Below are 24067 nucleotides of genomic sequence, written 5' to 3' on the forward strand. Positions count from 1 at the left end.
TTTTTTTAAATTTTAACAAAATACCTCACATATTAACAAACGTTGTATCACCTCTACAAGCAGGGATTTACTGCGCGGCTTATCGTTCGAACTTGGAGGAGGTTACATATCATTGATACTCTTATGTTACACGCTAAAACTTTCATACGAAACTTTCCCATTATTTTGGCGTTCATAGATCGAGTTCCATACAAAAGTAATTTTATGAAATTACTGTAATGGGGAACTCGACCTGAGAACGCGAAAATAATGGGAAAGTTTCGTATGAAATTTTTAGCGTGTAATGTTTTTAATGTTTTTTTTTTCGAATGATATATTTTTTTCTCAAAAAATATATGTCCCTAATGTACATCGAAATAGAAATAAATGTATAAAATGTCATATGAAATTTGACACTAACGTTACAACCCAGTTCACTCAGCTGTGTATTGCTGCTACCTTTTCTTATTCTACCATGACTGACATATGTATATTTTAACATATACATACAAAGTTTGTCAAAATCATTTTGTCAATGAAGGGACGGCAAAGCGAATACAACTCTGTGAGCTCTGAGCGTGAGGTTACCTTATATCATTGTATCATGGAAAGTCTATTGCTTTTCCTATTCATTTAATGTATATTTTATGTGTTTTCGGTTCACATTTTCGTGAAAACGAGGAAGCAAACATGAAGGAAATTTTGTTTATGTTTCTGTTAATTACGAATGGTGTCGTGGAAACGGGTTAATTCGTGTATGTCGTTCGACAGGCGAACAACGTAATTGAAACGCTCGTGTGAACATGCCATTAAGGCCTTTATTCTTTTATCAGAAATAAAGGTCTGGGTACATATGAAGCCTCGCCGCCTGGCTTTCTTGCCATGCTTCTTTTCTGACATAAGAATAAAAAGGCCAAGCCAGTTTGCAACTAGGTTCCCTTTTTTCTTCTTTATACCCCGGTTACACTTAAACGCCTGTTCGACTATACACTTATAACATGGTTAATGCTTGGTTCACATTTACGAAATCCACTCGATTTCAACTGTCAAATCCATAGGTTAAACGTCAAATGAAATCCAGATGAGATTTCATTTGACGTTTGAGCTATGGTATTGACAGTTGAAATCGAGTGGATTTCGTAAATGTAAACTTTATGTAAGTGCATTATCTGGATTTATTTGACATATGTTGTATGAAAACGACAACTTATATCGACTGGATTTGCTAAATCCTCCACAGTCTAAACGTACTATTAACCGGAATAACCCAGTGGGTTTGGGTTTCAAATGTCGATTCCATAGTCGATGGTCAGACTAGCAAGGTTTCTTGAAACAAATTTCGTTAAAGTTTCTTTTAAAGTTTCGATACTCTTATGTTACACGCTAAAACTTTCATACGAAACTTTCCCATTATTTTGGTGTTCATAGATCGAGTTCCATACAAAAGTAATTTTATGAAATTACTGTAATGGGGAACTCGACCTAAGAACGCCAAAATAATGGGAAAGTTTCGTATGAAAGTTTCAGCGTGTAACATAAGAGTTAGTGTCCACACACGATAACGTGAAATTTAAGATTTTTGCGTGTCCTCTTTATTTTACCATTCGCGTTTGTTGTGTTTCTCATACCAATAAAAACAAAAAAGACATAAATAAACCAAAAAACAACACAAAATTATTAACATTAATAATTAAATTAATATTAATAGTAAAATTTTCACTATTTCATTAATTAAATGTTTTTATTAAATCTTAGTCCCAATTTACATTAGGCGAGTTTACTTGCGGCAATTGTCAGTTTGATGGAGAGAGAGGTGAGGTATATGGTAACCCTTTGCCTCTCAACACCCTCTCTTACCCACAAATTGACAATTGCCGCAAGTATACTCGCCTAATGTAAATTGGGACTTTTTATGTTTGTTTTGTTGCTAACGTTTGCTTGAGAAAATAAAAATGAAAGAAAATGGAAGAAAAATCTTGCAACGAAAAACAAGAAGAGGCAACATAACAAACACAGAAAACCATGTACATGGGTTTCACTACTTCATACCCCTCGCCTATAAACTTGATGTCGCCATGTTGAAATCGTGCTAGTCTGACCATCGACATAGCGCAAACGTCAAATAAATCCTCATGAAGTGGGTTAAACCGGCAAAAAACTCTAAAGCAGAAAACACATCCAACGTTTAAGTAACTTTGCAACACTTTGTCTTTTATTTATCTACCAGAAAGTAGATGACGCTCAACTTTATTGAAACGTTGGATGCGATTGATCTGGTCGCCTTTTAAGACCAGAACAGAATCAATCGTCGCTTGTTTTGCTTGCTTCCCAAATATCAAATTATAATACCCCGGTTACACTATTGAAGGTTAACCCACTGGGTTTAATAGATCCAGTGGGTTAATCTTTGCTGGTTACACTTTGCTTTTCGAGGATATAAACTGTCAGCTGATGTTTGTTTACGTATACATACAAAATAACTAATAAAGTCGTGTTTTACACTTTTACAATTTCTCGTATGAGATATCGTCCCCTCTTTGCTAATATTGGTATATTTTACACAAAGGGATACATTTTTGTATCATGGTATCAAGCGTACTTTTTGCTAAAAAAGTGTCTAATGTAAAAAAATAAATAATTTCATGATTTTCAAATAACTTTAGCTTTATTAACTCCATAAAATCTCATGTGACCAATCGTAAACGTGTAAAACACGACTAACTCTGTTGCAAAAACAGTTGCAACTTTTGGTACTTTTTGAGTAGAGTTGGATTTTTTTGCACAAATACCGAATACAACACTGTATTTTTGATGGATTTGTGCCGGATTTAAAATAAACCCAGTCGTGAGAGGATTTAATTTTTGTATGGCAAATCTGGTCAGATTTGACCAGATTAAGCAATAAATCCTCATGAAGTGGGTTAACCCGGCAAAAAGCTGTAGTGTAACCGTGCTATAAAGGAATGCCAGAGCCTCCTAACCCTGCGTTTACACATGACAGGACAGTTGACTTCATGTATTGATTGTCAAAACCCACAACTTGCCTGTGTGACGTAGGCGTCCAGACAACTGCGAAAACAGTTGTAAAATTATGAATGAAAATCACCGATTTCTTTTTGTTTTCCGTTCACATATTCTGTTTTGTACATATACTTTTGTTTTCAGCACATTTGAATTATCATCTCACTTCTTTTTCACAAAAATGTCAAAAATTTGTCAACCCGGCTGTCTGTGAAAAACTGATGGACAGCTGAGAGACAAACGACAAATGTATGCATGTGTTAGTAAATCAGAGTTGTATTTGAAGACAAACTGTCTGGTGTAAACGCCTAGTAAGAACCGGTCCACACTAGCGTGAATTTCATTAAAAAATTTCATGAAATTAGGTGTTCTTAAATCGAATTCCCCACTACTGCAATTTTATGTTTTATATGCTGTTTATATTAGAGCTTTTTGCAGGGTTATCCTTGTTTATGAGGATTTGTTTGAAATATAAGCAATGGAATTGACATTTAAAACCCAGTCGGTTTGTTAAATCCGGTTATATATAAACGGGGTATAACTCTACCATGGAGGTCGATCTAGAGACGCATAATTTCATGCAATTTTTTCAATGAAATCACTCTAGTGTGGACCGGGACTAAACGAGAACTCAGGCGGATTTGCAAAGAGGCTCTGACATTCCTTTATAATTTGACATTTGGGGAACCAAGCAAAGCAAGCAACAATTGATTCTGTTCTGGCCTTTATTCCTTTTATTAGCTCTGTTCCTTTACGTGCCTGAGGTCACCATTTCTTACCATTTTTAACCTGCAAAGTGTTCCTTTACTTTAAAAAGCATACAATTTATATGAGACCAGTTCACCACTTTTACCACTTTTTGCCACTGTTACCATTTTTAAAAGTAAAGGAACAGACCAATTAATAATATATTAAGCCCTGTAATCCCACACTTACAACAGTGCGAAACGGGGTTGCCACATTCTATCTAAAGAGGAATAACGGCACGGCATCGCTATTTATTTTGACATTTCAAACGAAAACAAACTCTGTTGCATTGCATTTTGTTAAAAAAACACGTGCGACAATTTGATTTTTTTTTTTCTTTGAATAAAAAGACTTTTAAAAGTAATAATTTCACAATGATTAAGAGCAAGAAGCGTGAATCGGATAAAACCAATGCTTCCGAGGAGCCCCAAAAGAAGAAGTTTGCAAAAGAAGGCAAAGATAATCAAGTAAAAGAAAAGAAAACAGCAAAGTTTAGTAAACCAACCAAACCGAGTAGTGGAGGAGGTGGTGGCGATAAAGGCAAATTTGTTGGAAAGCCTGGTAGTAAGTTTGTTGGAAAGCCTGGGAATAAATTTGCTGGGAAACCTGGTAACAAATTTGCTGGAAAGCCTGGGAATAAATTTGCTAGTAAAAATCCCAATAACAAATTCGCTGGAAAACCAAAATTTGGTGAAGGAGATGGACTACCACCAGCTGCTGCCGGCGCAAAGACTGAAAAAACAGATTGGAATAAATTTAAGCAGGAAAAGAAAGATCTGAAATTGAAACGTAAACAAGGCAAGGATACTTATGAAATATCCATTGAGGCTAAACAGATCTATGAAAAGCTCAAGTGTCGCAAGACTGAAAAGAAGGCAGAACTGGTGGAGAAGTTGTATAACTTGTTCAATACGGGCGATACCATCAAGAAGGTTGTAATGGCCCATGACACTGCCCGAGTAATACAATGTATGCTTAAGTTCGCCTCTCCCTCAGTCAGGGAACAGCTATCAGAACGTCTTATGCCCTTGGCTGTGGAAATGGCCATCTCAAAGTATGCTCACTTTTGTGTATTGCGTATGTTTAAATATGGTTCGCCGGTGACAAAAAGTAAATTGGTGGATACCTTCTATGGCAATGTGGTTAAGTTAGCATGCCACAGCGTTTCGAGTAAAATTTTAGATCATGTCTATCTTAGTGTAGCCAGTGCCAAACAGAAGGCTTATTTGCGTCAAGAATTCTATGGTGATTTATATAAAAAGGGAAAAGATGATAAGGTGAATACCTTGGCAGATTGCTACAAAGATACACCCACAATGAAGGCTTCAATTTTAAGTGCTGTTAAAGCCAACTTGGAACATGTGTCCAATAAACAATTGGTGGATAATTCACTGGTACATGCAATCATGTTGGAATATGTCAAAGAAATGGATGAAGACAAGGTGGAGGAGACAGTGACAATGTTTGGTCCCCTGATACCCTTGATGTTGACCACAAAGGATGGTTGTCAGGCTTCGATTATTTGTTTCTACAAATCCACACCGAAAAATAGGAGAGTAAGTAGTGACTACATATTAAAAACTCCTTCAAATTTAAAATAATGTTGTCTTTCCAGGCTATTATTAAAACCATCAAGGAACATTTGGTGAAAATTTGCACCCATGAACATGGCCATCTCTTTACCATTGCCTTGCTTAATAGCTTGGATGATACCAAGGCCACCAAAAAAGCAATTTATGACACAATTCATCCCGAATTACAAACCCTCATGTCCAATCAATGGGGCCGTCGTGTTATTGAATGGCTTATTTCTCCAGGCGGTACAAATTGTTTCCATCCCGGTTTTATTGCCACCATAGAAGAGGGCCTGCAATATGGCAAAAAAGATAAGGATGTCAGACGTAAAGAAATTTTCGAACAAATTGAGGAACCTATTGCCACGTCCATTGCTGAAACGCCTGAGTTTTGGCTATCAGATAAACATATTGGTTTGGTTACAGCTGAGATTTTGATTAAATGTAAGTAGCTTAAAGGGGATTGAATCTTTACATAGATTTTAATATTGTTCTTTTATTAGTAACTGGAGATCACTTTGTAAAGGCTGCCACAGCATTGACCCAAGTCATTGCCAAACCTGATTGGAGTGTTAGTGTCGAGGATGAATCCAAAGAGAAACAAAAAAAGAAACCCCAAGATGTTGAAAAGATCATTGCTGAAGCCACAAAACAGAAAACAAAGCAGAGAAAACAGGCTCAAAAATTGGCCAAATCCTCCAAATCAGAAGAGGGTGAGAATAAAAATGAAGACGCTGAAGACAAAGAAGCTGAAGATGATGATTCCGAAGATGAGGAGAAAGAAGAGGTAAGAAAAAGGAACACCAAGGTCGATTAAAGCAATGACATAAAGGGGATGACAAAAAAACTAAGAACAGTACCTGCAGGGGTGTCTAATTGATGCTAGACCTCGTTAGCGACGGCGGATGCGATTGACTATCTACAGGTGTTACCCTAAGATAAATCACTGCCACCATTCCGTATCATTTTAAACTTTTAGATCAACGTGGATTTTTTTTTAATTTTTTCTTAACGTGGATTTTTTAAAAATATTTTTTTTGGATTTTTTAAAAATAATTTTTCATCAACGTGGATTTTTTTAAATTTTTTTTTCATCAACGTGGATTTTTAAAAATATTTTTTCATAAACGTGGATTTTTTAAAAATATTTTTTCATCAACGTGGATTTTTAAAAATATTTTTTCATAAACGTGGATTTTTTAAAAATAATTTTTCATAAACGTGGATTTTTTAAAAATAATTTTTCATAAACGTGGATTTTTTAAAAATAATTTTTCATAAACGTGGATTTTTTAAAAATAATTTTTCAAAAACGTGGATTTTTTAAAAATAATTTTTCATAAAAGTGGATTTTTTTAAAAATAATTTTTCATAAAAGTGGATTTTTTAAAAATAATTTTTCATAAACGTGGATTTTTTTAAAAATAATTTTTCATAAAAGTGGATTTTTTAAAAATAATTTTTCATAAAAGTGGATTTTTTAAAAATAATTTTTCATAAAAGTGGATTTTTTAAAAATAATTTTTCATAAAAGTGGATTTTTTAAAAATAATTTTTCATAAAAGTGGATTTTTTAAAAATAATTTTTCATAAACGTGTTTTTTTTTAAATAATCGTGTACTTTTTTCATCAACGTAGATTTTTTAAAATATTTTTTAATCAACGTGGATTTTTTTTTAATATACTTTTTCATCAACGTGGATTTTTTTAAAAATTATTTTTTCATCAACGTGGATTTTTAAAATTATTTTTTCATCAACGTGGATTTTTTAAAATATTTTTATCAACGTGGATTTTTTAAAAATACTTTTTAGTCAACGTGGATTTTTTTTTAAAAATTATTTTTTCGTCAACTTGATTATTTTAAAAATATTTTTCATCAACGTATATTTTTTAAAAATATATTTTCATCAACGTATATTTTTTAAAAATATATTTTCATCAACGTGGATATTTTTAAAATATTTTTCATCAACGTGGATTTTTTAAAAATGTTTTTTTTTAAAGTGGATTTTGTACAAAGTATTTGTTATCCCTGGATTTTGCTAAAAATATTTTTTCATCAACGTGGATTCTTTAAAAACATTTTTCGTCATCGTGGATTTTTTTAAAATTAAGAATACGATTTGGCAGAAACGTTGTCCATCGTAAATTTTCTTCCAAACTTGCATCAAGTTCCCAGAAGGTCTATAACGCACAACATCTTCAGGTATCTCACTTCTGCCATGTGCTAAAAACTGACGACATTCTATGCAAAACAATTTAGACATTTCTTCTCACTGATCACCCGTCGGAATCATCATATTTAAATAAACATTTCCATTCTCTTTTTATTTGTTCAGGTCACTGCCACAGTTAATGTTTTGGGTATTGAGGAAGCCGGTCTCCATATTGTGCTAAAGAAAATCATTAAAAACGACAAAGAACGTCTTGCAGCCAATGCTGATGCTCCAACATTCGGCAGTCTACTTGCGCAAGAACTCAACGAAGAGACACTGAAGAGATGGTTGAACATAAATCGTGCCTGTTTCATTTTGCTTAATGTCTTTGAAAACAACTCCCAAGAAGTACAAAAACAAGTAAAAGCTTTAGTAAAACCCCACATGGCTGTATTGAAAAAACAAAAATTCAATGGTGCTCAATTGCTGTTGAAAAAACTGAATTAGTAGTTTTAAAATAATAAAATATTATATAAAAAACCCAATTTTATTTGTAATTAAATAAAGTTTTTATTAGTTTTAAAATTTCAAGTTTGCTTTACTTCATCTTCTTCTTGTTTCTACAACTACTACTAAAAATACATTAAAAAAAAAAGAAATTTACCTCTTTAACAAAAGTTTTGTTTGGTTTTTTGGAAAACATCGTTTCCCATTATAAAGTAGTTGGTAGTGTGAGTTTTTTCTTCTTCAAAAATATTAAAGAAACAAAACAATGAAATGCAAAATTAGGAGCTCTCTTTTGGTTTTTTTTTGTCTGCTGGCATATTGTTGTGCTGAATATGCTGCTTTTGGCTTCCAAATTTAAATATTAGTAATTGTTTTTTTGTTTCGTTTTTCTTAATCTATTCTGTGCGCAAAATAATATGCAAACCTGAGTCTGTATCGACAATTTTCGATAATTGACCAACTTTCAAGCTAAATGCTGCCTCCTCGAATGGTTTTTGCATTTGGCCACGACCAAACATACCCAAATCACCACCACGTTTAGCTGAACTACAGTCAGAATATTTTTGAGCCAGCTCATCTAGACTAGCACCATTTTCAATTTGTTTGCGATAGTCCTCTAGTAGTTGGCGTGCCTCTTCTTTGGTACGAGTAATGTTCTCTTCACGCCATGAAGAAGGACGACGGCTACCCTTGTGCTTGACCAATAAATGAGAGCAACGCACCTCAGATGGACCACTGGAAGAGACTTCTTTTTTGGCCGGTTCCGTTGGCAAATCCCATTGCGATTCCTTGGTGTAAATGTTTAAGTAGTAGGTTAGGCCTGCAAGAAAAGTAAGAAACGGTTAGTTGACTTTGCCAACAGAGATATACCCTCAGCCACACAATCTGAGAAGTGGGCTAACTGGATTAATGTGTTGTAAATCTGGGGAGGAGGAGGTACCAGAAGAAATGCAACGACAAGGCTCATGTTGGAACTGGGAGTTTGGGAGTCATTCCTTTCAATAGTAAGTAGAAGCACAGGTTTCGATGGTTGTCATGCTGTATTTGCAGTTTTCCGACCTCTTTAGCTTAGTCCGTAAACACAAATATAAGTCAAATATACATATATTATGTTCTAGGAAGGATTTTACCTTCTTATTGACCAAGTCATATATAAATAGAAAAAATGTTTGCGCATTTCATCATCTTTATCTGTATGCCAATGTTGAGTTCATTATTTATTTTGTTTCGATTTCATTGGAACAAAGTTCCTTCACCGAACCTTCGCAGAAAAAATTAAAAAATTTCCTTTAAAACGAAAGTTTTTTTAATGACCGGCCTTCGGCGACGCGAACATTTTCTTTTAAATCCTAAATTTTTCCAAGTAAACAAGGGTTTTCGGAGGCCTGTATCTCGGGATGTATACATTTTCGCAACAAAAGTAATACATCGTTGGAATCGGTATGAGTATGGTAATGCAATTGCTTGGTACACTAAATGTACCCTTCTGTACACTTATTTTTAGAAAAAGTAATTAAATTTTTTGTTTAAGTTGTCTTAGGGCCAAAAGTTAAAATATATTGTTCATTGCACCACACACACCAAATAAGAACAATTTGAAGAGGGTTGGTTATTTTTGTTTGTTCCATTCAACTTACCGGTCGAACGCGAAGTTCTTACTTCCCAACCTTCAGGAATATTCTTTTCATTATCGGACATTTTTAGAGCAGCTGTTGTTTACTTTCTTGTTTGCTTATCTATCAATAGCAATCAATTTATTATATTTTTTTAAAATTAAATTTCTTGATTTTGCGATTTGCTTGAAAATATTTTTCTATTTATTGGCTGTATCCCTCTCTCACGGACAATATGACAAATTATAACAGTATATGATGCTTTATGACAGCTACAAACGTCAATGTATAATAATACAACATACAGATGGCGCTCAATTTTTCAGATAACTGTTAGAGTTGTACAATCTAGTTCATTTGAAAGATCTAGTTCAATAGCTCAGCTCTTTAAACTGAACTAGGTCTATAATCTAGTTCATAGTTCACTGTCCAGTTCAATCATTCGGATCAAAATCGTTCACCGGCTCTTAATCGGTCGTTTGATGAAAACGCATACGTACACCAAATACAAACAAACAAAAGACTAATATAATTTAACTACTCCATAACAAAAATATTACATTTGCATAGTTTTATTCATTCTTAAAGAAAGATTAATTAATTTTAGAAAAAACATCCTTCATTTAGGTGGCTGGCAAAAAAAATCGTATGTTGTGTGTGTAGAAATTGTCATTGCAAAAAGCTTTGTGTGTGTGTTACTTTTTATTTTTTCCCTTTTTTCTATCCAAAAAGGCAGATTGAATCTGGATTCGACATATTGTAATATGTTATGTCTCGTATGTTTTTGTAGAAATCTTCATTTTCGGACAGCTATTCCATGTACCTTGATTCAAAACATAAACAAACTGATCACATTACAAAGGCATCCCTTAACATAAACGACGCCGTCACTTTATATATTTGTGAACGACATGTTGAACTAGATTGTGAATCGTTCGTTGATCGTACGGTCAACGACTGATTATAGTTCAGTGAACTATTGAACTATAATGAACTATATCGACTGATCTAGTTCATACGCTCTTTTCAATGAATCGTTCAATTGAACTAGTTCGTTCATGAACTATACAACTCTAATAACTGTTCGAAATAACCCAGCACAAAAACAAGAACTCAAAGAACTTTATTATATTTATTATATAAACACAAATTTATTATATAAACACAAATTAAAAAACGTTTCCATTAAATTCAATCACATTTGAGCTTACTTCATCCGTTCTTAATTTAGTCAAAGCGCATCTGATTTTGCTTCATCATCCAAAAGGTTTTTTATGTTGCCTTCCCATCACTAGTTCAGCTTTCGACATGGACTCCAACTCCGCTCCATTAAAAATTTCCGTCTAGATAGTTATCCAAAAATGTTCGCAACTTAAGTTTTTATTTCTTTATTTTATAACAAATTCTCCGAAATGTATACCCTCTTGTTTGTCTTTTGAAGAAATGTGTAGGGGTCAACCAACATGTTTTTTCTGTAGGGATCTCTACAGCAACTGATTATAAAATGTATCGAACGGAGTGCATTTTTCATAACTATGTTGGACTACATCGAAAGATGTTGTGAAATCATAACTCCAATTGCACAACTTCCAAAATTTTTTGCTGGGAATAAGCAAATACACCAGGGGCTCAATTCTTGTTCTATGAAAAATTTAAATGAAAACTTTTATAAAGGGAATAAATGTCAAATGAAAAATTTTATAAAGAAAATATTTTTCATTTCAAATTTTCATAGAACCAGAATCCAGCTCCAGGCCTTGTTTTTCACAATTTGTTCGAACCTGACCTACCTTCCAAATTATTGTACCATGGGAATCAACCAACTGTTTTTTTTTTTTGTATGGATCTCTAAAGCATCTGCTTATAAATTGTATCCAACGAAGTACATATTTCATAACTCCATGTGAACTGCATCGAAGGATGTTGTGAAATCATAACTCCACATGCACAACTACCAAAATTTTTTGCTGGGCAGTAATTCAGAGTTCTATTTGGAGACAAATTGTATGTTGTATGAGAATCTATTTGACGTTTGCGGTATGGTATTGGCATATGAAACCCAGTGGGTTTATTAAATTCAGTTAAGTGCAAACGTGGTATTATTCTCTAAGTTCGATTACATCCCAGAAGGCTTTATGCATGGAGATCACCATTACTAGGCGTTTACACACAGACAGTGTTGGCAAGACAATAGCAAAGTTACAAACCATTTTCACCAATACATTCATCATTTTCTCTATACATATTTAAAAGTTTATTAATGTATTTGTGAAAAAGGTTTGTATTTTTGCTATTGTCTTGCCAATACTGGCATTTGTAAACGCCGGGTTAGATAGCAGAAGGAATATCATTCGAAATCAAATTGACTACATTTTGACTAACAGCCGATTTAGATCTTGTGTGACCAAAGGCTCAACGTACCCAGGAGCTGATGTACCATCCGACCACAATCTGCTGATGCTGAATATACGGTTGAAAATTGCACGAATTAAAAAAGGGAAGAAAAATATAACAAGATAAATACTGAGATACTCAATAACCCATCAACCAGGAACGAAGTGAAGGTGCAAATGAATAATAAACTCGAAGCTATCGATGCAAACAATGTAGAAAATATATGGAATAATATCAAGGACACGATGTACGAAATAACAAAAAATTATCTTGGAAAATGTACGAGAAGAACACCGCAAGAATAGATGAACGACGAAATTATGGAGCTTCGTGTGGAACGAAGGAAATATAAAAACGTTGACTACGAACGTTACTGGGAAATCAACAAGGAAATCCCTACCGCTACCTGAGCAGCAAAAAATGCACTACTAAATCAAAAATGTAGAGAAATTGAATATCTGCAAAACATTCATGACGATTATAACCTACATAAACAACTAAAAGAATCCGCAGGAGTGTATAGGAGGAAGGCATCACCAGCAGTACTAATGGATGATAACAACCAGCCCATTTTCGAGGCATCACACATAAAGGATCAATGGAAAAAGTATATTGAACAATTATTCACTGACGACCAACGATCAAGATATGACCAGGACATAAATACTTTTATAACAGGAAATTCAATCACTAAATCCGAAGTGGAATATGCGATTCAATCACTAAAGGACAAGAAATCAACCGGACCTGATGATATTCCTTCTGAAATCTTACAACTTATAGATGAAGACAACATATCACTCATTGTACAACTTTTCAACCATTGGTCTGTTCCTTTACTTTTGAAGGTGGTAAAACCGGCAAAAGTAGCAAAAGTTGTAAACTGCTCCAATATGAATCGTATGGTGTCTGAAGTAAAGGAACGCTTTTCGAGAAAAAAGTGGTAAAACTTGAAGATTCTTGCACGTAAAGGAACAGAGCTCATGTGTATGATACTGGTCAATATATATATGGTTGAACTCAACTTTCATTGCGATACCGAAGAAATCGAACGCAAAAAAGTGTTCTGACTACAGGCTTGTTACCCTTATGTGCCACATATTAAAAATGTTTTTGAGAATAATTCACAAAAGAATATACGCCAAATGTGAAAGCGCTATGGGAAAGTCACAGTTCGGCTTCAAGGAAGGTATGGGTACCAGAGAAGCCCTATTATCCCTTCAAGTACTGGTACAGAAATGCCGGGAAGTCCAAAAAGATGTTTATATATGTTTCATCGATTATGCAAAGGCATTTGATACCGTCCAACACGACAAATTAATCGATATACTGAGGGGAATAGAAATACCGGAAAAAGAGATCAGATGCATACGAAATTTATACTGGCACCAAAAGGCAAGAATTGAAGTAAATGGAGATCTGACAGGCGAAATTCCCATATCAAAAGGAGTCAGGCAAGGGTGCATATTATGCCCGCTCCTCTTTAATATATACTCCCAAAAAATATTTCAAGAGTCAATTGAAGGAGAACGGATCGGGATAAGAGTTCAGGGTAAAATTATAAATAGCATACGTTACGCTGATGATACCATAATTATTGCTAGCAGTATAACTGGACTACAACAGCTCCTAGACAAGCTCACTCTCGTAAGCGAAAAATATGGCATCAAAATAAATATAAAAAAGACAAAATACATGGTTGTAAGTCGAAAAGATGTAAGTTCTGAAACGCCACTAATTATTAAGAACGAAAATATCGAACGTGTAAAATCTTTTATATACCTTGGCGTTTTAATTAACGATCAATGGAACATATCAAACGAAATTAAGCGTCGAGTGGAAACGCCTGTTTTAAATACAAAAACACACTTACCAACCACGAAATAAGTCTCGCAACCAAGATTAGATTTGTAAAATGCTATATTTGGTTTATATTACTATATGCTGTAGAAAATTGGACCATCAAAAGTGCAGATCAAAAAAAATTGAAGCATTTGAAATATGGGTCTATCGAAGAATTCTAAAGCGCTCGGCACATACGATGCGTTGTGCGTCACGGTACAACAACCACATGAAAAAAGTGTAAGTGATGCCAAGTTTTTTGAAAAACAACAATGTGGCTGACGCATTAAAGTTAAACATAATTTAACTTTTTTGGGACAACGTGTGTCCCAACGTGTCACTAAACGGACCGTATGTGCCGAGGGCTTAAAGGTGCCCTATACATCGCACGCTTCAAACCAAGAAATTCTAAGACGAATGCATCTCGACAGACAACTCTTGCACACTGTCAAATCAAGAAAAACCGCATACCTTGGACACTTGATGAGGAATGATAAATAAAAGTTTATGCAATGTATTATTAAATGTACCATAGAAGGACAACGACCAAGAGGCAGAAGAGATATATACTGGCTAAGTAACATCCAAGAGTGGACAGGATACAGATGTGAAACAAATCTGCTACATGCAGCTAAAAACCGAGAGCTGTCAATAATTTCATAATATAAAATATTAAAACATATTCAGATGTAATACTATAACATTGTATGTTCGCTTAATATCCGAAAAACGGATCCGCAAATAAAGAAGAAGAAGTAAGTTCTGAAAAAGATCTTTTATTAATCCTGCAAAAAAATTTCCTTAATATTTCCCATATTCTATCAGTTCCTTTTTGACAGTTTTTCTTGTGTTTCACAGAATGGTTGCATTTTTCGGTATTTTTGTAACAAACGCACTTTGTAAACAAAAATTTACTATTCATGTACCGAAACAAATGTAATAAAAATAAAATTGTATGTTTTTTCTGAAATAAAGAGGTTCAAAATTATGTGTGTGAAATTTTTAGAACAGATTAATTCGGCTGAAAATCATAGTTTTGTGGCAGACTATGAAAAATTTCATGAACATGTTTTGAGATTCTGGGTAAGAGAGGAAAAAGGGAGATCCTTCACCTCCGCTCTCTTTTAAAAGCTAACATATTTTCATGTGTTATATTTAGTGTCTGGCACAGACTATGAAAATTTTCATGAAAATGTTTTGAGCTTCTGGGTAAGAAGGGAAGGGACGAAGGGGAGATCCTTCACCTCCGTTCTCTTCTAAAAGCTAAAATATTTTCATGTGTTATATTTAGTGTCTGGCACAAGAGATACATACAGGAAAAAATTGGACGGATTCAGGTCAGATCGTACGTTTCCCATGTTTGTTACTTTAGCACTGTTCTGAACTTTTCCGAAATTTTGTGTGGGAGGTACCTGAAGGAGTGGACCGATTGAGTCCATATTGAAACCTAATCTAAGTCTGGTACATACTTCACAATGTGCAAAGTATGAACCAAATCGGACACTCCCTTCAAGAGTTATCGTGCGCACAAATTTTCCGAACATTTTCGAACTTTTGTGGGGGCGGTACCGGAAGGAGTGGACCGATATAGCCCATCTTCGAACTTAAACAAAGTTTTGGTAAAATATTACGAAAGCCAAAATTTGCTCATCGACTCCAAATTGTCTGAAACACATTTCGTCCAAACATACTTGGGGTCTAAAACCATTATTTCGATGAGGCACATCTTGCCCGTATGAAAGTGTATTTACCCTCGCTTGTATAGAAGAAATTGGTTAACATCATTAGGATATAAATCCGCCTGTGAAACCTGTTTAAATATCTACAGCAAGCAGAATTTTTAGTCAAGTAGGGACATTGTGTTCGTATAACGAAAATTCCCAATTCCAATTTTGGCATTTCTTTTTTTTACGTGCAAGAATCTTCAAGTTTTACCACTTTTTACTCGAAAAGCGTTCCTTTGCTTCTGACACCATACAATTCATATAAGAGCAGTTTACAACTTTTGCTACTTTTGCCGGTTTTACCATTTTCAATAGTAAAGGAACAGACCATTTTCTTTCCATTCCTGCAGAATGTGAAAATGAAGGTCAAAACGGAATTGTAAAATTGCAGCAACTGTTGCGCATTTGTGAACCATGAACATGTAAACATTGCAAATAACAACATCTACGCATGTGAACCACCCTTGTTACGTGTCATACAATTTTCTCAAATTCCCTTTTGTAGGGGACAAACACGTTTGTACTATCATGTAAATTTTTCACAAGTTCCCTTTTGCCATTCTTCTTCGGCTAAATACAACCCTGTCATCGTGTGAATGAATACCAAAGTAATCGGTTATTAGATTAGTCTCCCAATTGACGTACACAAACTAAAAAAAATCAGTTGGAAAAAAAGAGTCAAAGAAAAAAGTTAAGAAGTTTTCCGCGGAGCGAATGTGTTTTTTATGAGCAATAACAGAAAAGTGAGAAGAAATAAAGTTAATACAAACAAGAAAAATCACAAAAGATTTGCCTACCAATTGGATTTTAGTGAAGTGTAATTTTTGAAAAAACCCTAACAAATTGTGTGTTCTTGGTCAAGAGAGAGGAGGGTAAACAAAAAAGAATGTCTTAAACCCTTAAAACGGAAAAAGAAGAAGGCAAAAGGCGCAGTCAAGTCGCCAAGTACATCAAACAAACAACAAAAAAGTGTATACAAAAAGAAGGTGAATAAATCTTGGAGAAATCACAGTTTTATCTGTTGGTAAAAATAAGGTGGTGTAGTAGAAGAAATAGAAGTGAAGGGAAAAAAATCACAAAGTTTGTTGTGTAAAAAGAAGTGGCCAATAATTGCAACAATAAAATAGCATTTGTTAATTGAAAAAGAATCAACATTTCGAAAAAACAAGGTTTTACTATTCAGAAAGAGGGTTCAACATCATCAAACGCCGTCAACAACAAATCACAAATCTCTGCACCAAGTCGTCGTCGTCGCAGCAGTCGCAGCAGCATTTGTAGAAATACAAACAAAAAATTTTCACTTCGTCTCATCATCTTTTGAATCATTACACAAAAAATTAATACAACCAAGTAAAAGAAATAAAGGTAAGTTTAGTGTTTTTCTATTTCTTTTCTTTTTCATTGGTGAAATAAACTGAAAGAAAAACAACTAAAGGCAACTTTCATTTAGAAAGAAGAAGTGTAAAACAGCTACTTAAGCAAAATAAATCATTAACGAAAGATGAGGCATTTAACATTTAAGTGAGTGAGTGTTGTTGTTGTGGTCTGGTCTATCCTACAAAAGTTAATCATCGTTCGGTTGTATTTCTGTATGTGGCGCTGTGATTTTGACGTTGCCGCGTTTGTCGGTGTCGGGTTGTCTCTCTGTTAATTCATCATCCGCCGTACTGCTGATGGAGTGTTTTCAATGTTTTTTTCTTATTTTTTTATTTATTTATTTGCCATAAAAAAGGGAAATGTGCTGTGTTCGGTTATAGAGAATAATGAGGGAGCGAACGAGAGTAAAGTGCAGCCCAGCATTCCGCCTGTCTTGCTCTCGTTGTGTCATATTTTTTTGAAGTTTGCTTGATTCTTGTTTGATTCCTATAGCAGTTGTTGTTGTTGTTGTTGGATTCTGTTTGTTTATACGCCTTTCTCTTTTTTGGGGGATGGGGTGGGGAGATGAGTCCGTTCTGTGAGAGTTGTGTTCTCATGAGATGAAAATGATTTTGTTGTGTTTGGTGGGTGGAATGTTAATGATGGTGGGGAATAAATGTGATTTCCAATAGAGGTCCTGAGGTCCTCTATTCCATAGAAGACCTCAACCTGATGTCCTCTATTCTATAGAAGACCTCAACCTGAGGTCCTCTATTCTATAGAAGACCTCAACCTGAGGTCCTCTATTCTATAGAAGACCTCAACCTGAGGTCTTCTATTCTATAGAAGACCTCAACCTGAGGTCCTCTATTCTATAGAAGACCTCAACCTGAGGTCCTCTATTCTATAGAAGACCTCAACCTGAGGTCCTCTATTCTATAGAAGACCTCAACCTGAGGTCCTCTATTCTATAGAAGAACTCAACCTGAGGTCCTCTATTCTATAGAAGACCTCAACCTAAGGTCATCTATTCCATAGATGAAGACCTCAACTGAGGTCCTCTATTCCATATTCTATAAAAGAAATCAACCGAGTTCCTCTATACTGTAGAACAGCTGTCATCTAGTCCATAGAAGACCTCGACAGATGTCCTTTATTCTATAGAAGACCACAACAGATGTCCTTTATTCCATAGAAGACCTCGACAGATGTCCTTTATTCCATAGAAGACCTCAACCTGAGGTCCTCTATTCTATAGAAGAACTCAACCTGAGGTCCTCTATTCTATAGAAGACCTCAACCTAAGGTCATCTATTCCATAGATGAAGACCTCAACTGAGGTCCTCTATTCCATATTCTATAAAAGAAATCAACCGAGTTCCTCTATACTGTAGAACAGCTGTCATCTAGTCCATAGAAGACCTCGACAGATGTCCTTTATTCTATAGAAGACCACAACAGATGTCCTTTATTCCATAGAAGACCTCGACAGATGTCCTTTATTCCATAGAAGACCTCAACCTGAGGTCCTCTATTCTATAGAAGAACTCAACCTGAGGTCCTCTATTCTATAGAAGACCTCAACCTAAGGTCATCTATTCCATAGATGAAGACCTCAACTGAGGTCCTCTATTCCATATTCTATAAAAGAAATCAACCGAGTTCCTCTATACTGTAGAACAGCTGTCATCTAGTCCATAGAAGACCTCGACAGATGTCCTTTATTCTATAGAAGACCACAACAGATGTCCTTTATTCCATAGAAGACCTCGACAGATGTCCTTTATTCCATAGAAGACCTCGACAGATGTCCTTTATTCCATACAAGACCTCAACAGATGTCCTTTATTCCATAGAAGACCTCAACAGAGGTCCTCTATTCTATAGAAGACCTCAATAGAGGTCCATAGAAAACCTCAACAGAGGTCCTCTATCCTATAGAAGACCTCAACCTGAGGTCCTCTATTGTATAGAAGACCTCAATAGATGTCCTCTATTCCATTGAAGACCTCAACAGAGGTCCTTTATTCCATAGAAGACCTCATCAGAGGTCTTCTATTCCATAGAAAACCTCAACCTGAGGTTCTCTATTCTATAGAAGACCTCAATCTGAGGTGCTCTATTCTATAGAAGACCTCAACAGAGATCCTCTATTCCATAGAAGACCTCCATAAAAGACCTCAACGGAGATCCTCTACTCCATAAAAGACCTCAACAGAGATCCTCTATTCCATAGAAGACCTAAACAAAGGTCCTCTATTCTATATACTATAGAAGACCTCAACTGAGGGTCCTATATACTTTAAAACAGATGTCCTCTAGTCTATAGAAGACCTCAACAGAGGTCCTTTATTACACAGAAGACCTCAACAGAGGTCCTCTATTCTATAGTAGACCTCAATAGAGGTCCTCTATTCCTTTGAAGACCTCAACAGAGTCCCTTTATTCCATAGAAAACCTCAACAGAGGTCCTCTATTCTATAGAAGACCTCAACAGAGGTCCTTTATTCCATAGAAGACCTCAACAGAGGTCCTTTATTCTATAGAAGACCTCAACAGAGGTCCTCTATTCAATAGCATACCTCAATAGAGGTCCTCTATTCCATTGAAGACCTCAACAGATTCCCTTTATTCCATAGAAAACCTCAACAGAGGTCCTCTATTCTATAGAAGACCTCAACAGAGGTCCTTTATTCCATAGAAGACCTCAACAGAGGTCCTCTATTCTATAGAAGACCTCAATAGAGGTCCTCTATTCAATTGAAGACCTCAACACAGTCCCTTTATTCCATAGAACCCCTCAACAGAGGTCCTCTATTCTATAGAAGACCTCAACAGAGGTCCTTTATTCCATTGAAGACCTCAATAGAGTCCCTTTATTCCATAGAAAACCTCAACAGAGGTCCTCTATTCTATAGAAGACCTCAACAGAGGTCCTTTATTCCATAGAAGACCTCAACAGAGGTCCTCTATTCCATAGAAGACCTCAATAGAGGTCCTCTATTCCATTGAATACCTCAACAGAGTCCCTCTATTCCATTGAAGACCTCAACAGAGTCCCTTTATTCCATAGAAAACCTCAACAGAGGTCCTCTATTCTATAGAAAACCTCAACAGAGGTCCTCTATTCTATAAAAAACCTCAACAGAGGTCCTCTATTCTATAGAAAACCTCAATAGAGGTCCTCTATTCCATTGAAGACCTCAACAGAGTCCATTTATTCCATAGAAAACCTCAACAGAGGTCCTCTATTCTATAGAAGACCTCAATAGAAGTCCTCTATTCCATTAAAGACCTCAACCCGAGGTCCTCTCTTATATAGAAGACCTCAACCTGAGGTCATCAATTCTATAGAAGACCTGAACCTGAGGTCCTCTATTCTATAGAAGACCTCAACCTGAGGTCCTTAGAACGTGGATTTTTAAAGAATATTTTTAGAACGTGGATTTTTTAAAGAATATTTTTAGAACGTGGATTTTTTAAAGAATTTTTTTAGAACGTGGATTTTTTAAAGAATATTTTTAGAATGTGGATTTTTTAAACAATATTTTTAGAACGTGGATTTTTTAAAGATTATTTTTAGAACGTGGATTTTTTTAAAGAATATTTGTAGAATGCGGATTTTTTAAAGAATATTTGTAGAATGCGGATTTTTTAAAGAATATTTGTAGAATGCGGATTTTTTTAAATTGTATTCTTAAAACGTGGACTTTTTAAAGCATATTTTTAGAACGTGGATTTTTTAAAGAATATTTTTAGAATGCGGAAGAATATTTGTAGAACCTGGATTTTTTAAAGAATATGGATTTTCTTAGATTCCGATAGGAACAACAGAACCCAGAGGAGATATTCCAGGTTATGTTGCTCCAAAGACACTGTGCTATGTATCGTGTGAATAAAAAATATGTTTATCGTTGGCCTTAGCTGTATTGCTTAAGGACACTTCACAGAACTTTCTTGATTCTGATTTAACGTTTGTTTGAACGTTTGTTTTTCATTAACCAAAGAAGGTGTAGTGTTACCAAACTCTGTTGAAGTGTTGTTGAAGCACGGAGGGGGGCGAACAACACACAGCATGTAAATTAATATTAAAAATATCGAATCACCAGAAAAAAAGAAACAACAGAACCCTCCAACAATGACAGATCAACAACCACACCAGACTACGGTAATAAAAACAACTCCCAAGAGCCATGCAAAACGTAGGTGTGTTTCTTCGAATGACAGTAGTTGACAGGTAATGGCCGCCACCGCCAACAACTTGACTTTAAAAGACGCACAAATAAATGGGAAGCAAAGAGGTAACAAAAAGAACAACACGACAACAACAACACGATAATAAAATATAACATTAAGTTGTAGGTTTTTTATATTTCGACTTGAACAAACAGCGACAACGAAGTACATTACGGCAACATTACGGACATTTAAAAGTACTTAACGCCCATGTCAAGTCTGGCTGTCTGTCTATTTGACGTTTTGACTTGAATGTGTGATAGTAGTTACAAGGTTGTTTCCACAATGGCATAATTTTCTTTTTTTTTGCAAATTCTTTAAAACTCCATTAAACGAACGCCACTCGCATTGCACATCCCCGCAAATAACCATAAACACTACGATAAAGCACGTACACAAACAAATAAAAGTAGCAGAAAGGCAGGCAGGCAAACAAATGGGACAGATAGACGGACGAACCCAGCCACAGAGACATAATAAGAAAATTGCCATAAAACAACAACAGAAATGGCAAACAAAAAAGTCTTCCTCGTTCCGTTCTTTGTTGCCATTTTTATGTCAAAGTACAACACATGACAAACATCGACCGACACACATACATACATACATTTGCGACAAATGTATGAAACAAACCGTCATGACATATTTTTAGCATGAGACACCAACCAACCAACAGCAAGAGCAACAGCGAGCGACATGAGAAACGACACGAGACATGACAATGGCTTGACATCAAAAATTTTCTAATTGGGATAGGGTGTGTTTTCCTCCCATTTTTCTGCTATCAAAAAAAGCAAGAAGAAGAACCTCTCATTAATCCCATTGAATAATCATAGGGAGGATGAGGCGGAAGGAGTATGAATGAACCGAACCCTACGGCCCAACAAAGAAAGGGTGTGTGAATTTGTCTTATTCAATGTACGAGTTTTGGAATTGATTAAAGGATAACATTTTTTTTTCTTGTTTTGGGAGGAAATTGATAACCTGTTTGGTGAGATAAATGGGGAGATTTTGCAAAATTTTACATATCGAATTAGAATAAAAGAATAAAGGTGGAAAATGACAAAATTTAATGGATTTATGGACATTTATTGTTAAAGTTTGCTAATTTGTAAGGTGTGGACCAGTAAATACCATTGACGGATATGCAAATATAATTAGGTACTTTTGATTTAAAAAATGGGGTATGTAGAATTAAGCAAAAAAAAAAAAAAAAATAAATAAATAAAAATAATAATAATAATAAATAAATAAATTAAAACAAGTGAGCAAAGGCTATAGTCGGGACGGGGCCGATTGCGACCTGTAGCGTGATTACAAGGAAATTGGAAAATGGGATGCATTACCGACTATTGCGATATCTCTGTTGTTTGACCACCTACGACAGCCTACTGTACATCGTTGTAAAGGTGATATTTTCTACTTTCCTTGCCAGTTTTTGCTTTCGATATACCTCTTAAAGAAACAGAGCTATTGACTTTGAAATAAAACATTGACCTTTCTCAAAATAAGTGTTTGCCCATTTCGACCCCTAAATATTATCCGACCATCATCAAAATCAATAGGCTTCTTCCTCTGTGGGACCCCCATTAACTCCCAAAATTTCGTGACGATCCGATCAAAATTGCGACCTGTAGCGCGATTTTGAAAATAATTGAAAAATGGGATGTATTACCGACTATTGCTATATCTCCGTTATTTGGCCACCTACGCCAACCCGCTTCGAATCATTGTAAAGGTGGGATATTCTTCTTTCATAGTCAGGCTTTGCTTTTGGAAGATCCCCAACCAAAGCTGTGATATTCGTCATTATAACTCAAATCGCAAAAATAAAAAGATGGGCTGTATTAGCAGCTATTGCGATTTCTTCTTTGTTTGACCACCTACGACCGATGTATAATCGTTGAAAAGGCCATATTTTCTACTTTCATTAGCAGGTTTTGCTTTTGATATACCCATTATAGATGCGGAGATATTCGCTTTGAAATAAAACGTTGACTTTTTCCCCAAATAAGTTTTTTGCCCATTCCGACCCCTGAATATTATCCGACCATCACCAAAATCAATAGGCTTCTTCCCCTCCGGGACCCTCATCAACACCCAAAATTTGGTGACGATACGATAAAAATTGCGACCTGTAGCGTGATTAAAGGTTTAGATGGACAGACGGACTGACGGACGGACGGACGGATTGACGGACGGACTGACGGACGGACGGACGGATTGACGTACGGACACACATGTCCAGATCGACTAAGCTCGTCGAGACATTCATTTTGGTTCATTCATTTCGATGCGTTACAAACTTTTTGGCCAAAACCAACATATAATACCCTCCCCACATAGTGGTGTAGGGTATAAAAAATATATGACGATGTGCAAAGATTGGACCCTATTGGTTACACCCTTCAAGAGATGTCGTTCGAACCATTTTCGGGAATATTTTGAGTATTTGTTGGGGAGGTACCCGAAGGATTGGCAGAATATGTACATCTTCCATTTTGATCAACCAAATCGGCTACTCCGAGAAATAAAACAGAAACAGGAAATAAATAAATGCTCTAAGTTAGTGCCGGCAATGTCAGGGCCATCTATATTTTTATTAACTTTTATTTGGAGTGAATGCCGATTAAAAGCTCTGTCCCACGTGATTTGCCTGCCATCAGGTAACTGTTACTTACTTACTTAGTTGGCCCATTACAGAACATTTGTTCCATAGACCGAACTAAGAAAAGATCTCCATTCCTCTCTGTTTTTCGCTTGATTTTTGGAATACCGCGCCTTTTCATTTCTTCATCCACTTGTATGCTCCATCGAAGCTTAGGCCTGCCGATTCTGCGTGCACCGCCATGTGGCATGTATTCATACGCCTTTTTAGCGGGTTCATCATCGCTCATTCTCATGATATGGCCTAG

General features: G+C 35.5%; 3 protein-coding genes across 6 annotated transcripts in view; 2 read left to right on the top strand and 1 right to left on the bottom strand.

Annotated features, from left to right (window-relative positions):
- The first annotated feature begins 4011 nt into the window (after positions 1 to 4011).
- On the top strand, positions 4012 to 8065 carry peng (Pumilio and CPL domain-containing protein penguin). The gene is made up of 4 exons (XM_073977300.1): positions 4012 to 5303; positions 5363 to 5765; positions 5825 to 6108; positions 7664 to 8065. Exons 1-4 carry the CDS (start codon positions 4122 to 4124, stop codon positions 7985 to 7987), a joined length of 2193 nt encoding a protein of 730 aa, XP_073833401.1. The 5' UTR covers positions 4012 to 4121; the 3' UTR covers positions 7988 to 8065.
- On the bottom strand, positions 8026 to 9850 carry dod ((peptidyl-prolyl cis/trans isomerase) NIMA-interacting 1 dodo). The gene is made up of 2 exons (XM_073977301.1): positions 9625 to 9850; positions 8026 to 8807 (listed from the first exon to the last, which is right to left on the bottom strand). The coding sequence occupies exons 1-2, from the start codon at positions 9683 to 9685 to the stop codon at positions 8383 to 8385; spliced, it is 486 nt and encodes a 161-aa protein (XP_073833402.1). The 5' UTR covers positions 9686 to 9850; the 3' UTR covers positions 8026 to 8382.
- Positions 9851 to 16158: 6308 nt separating this feature from the next.
- The window catches only part of Evi5 (ecotropic viral integration site 5), a 176786-nt gene continuing 168877 nt past the window's right edge, over positions 16159 to 24067 (top strand). For all 4 annotated transcript variants that reach the window (XR_012411777.1, XR_012411778.1, XM_073977305.1 and 1 more), the window contains exon 1: positions 16159 to 16925. The gene's annotated coding sequence lies outside the window, so the exon portion shown is untranslated. The remainder of the gene's footprint in view (positions 16926 to 24067) is intronic.

The sequence above is a fragment of the Musca autumnalis genome, unplaced genomic scaffold (genome assembly GCF_047663935.1).
Source record: "Musca autumnalis isolate F117 unplaced genomic scaffold, ASM4766393v1 scaffold_3, whole genome shotgun sequence".
Lineage (NCBI taxonomy): Eukaryota > Metazoa > Arthropoda > Insecta > Diptera > Muscidae > Musca > Musca autumnalis.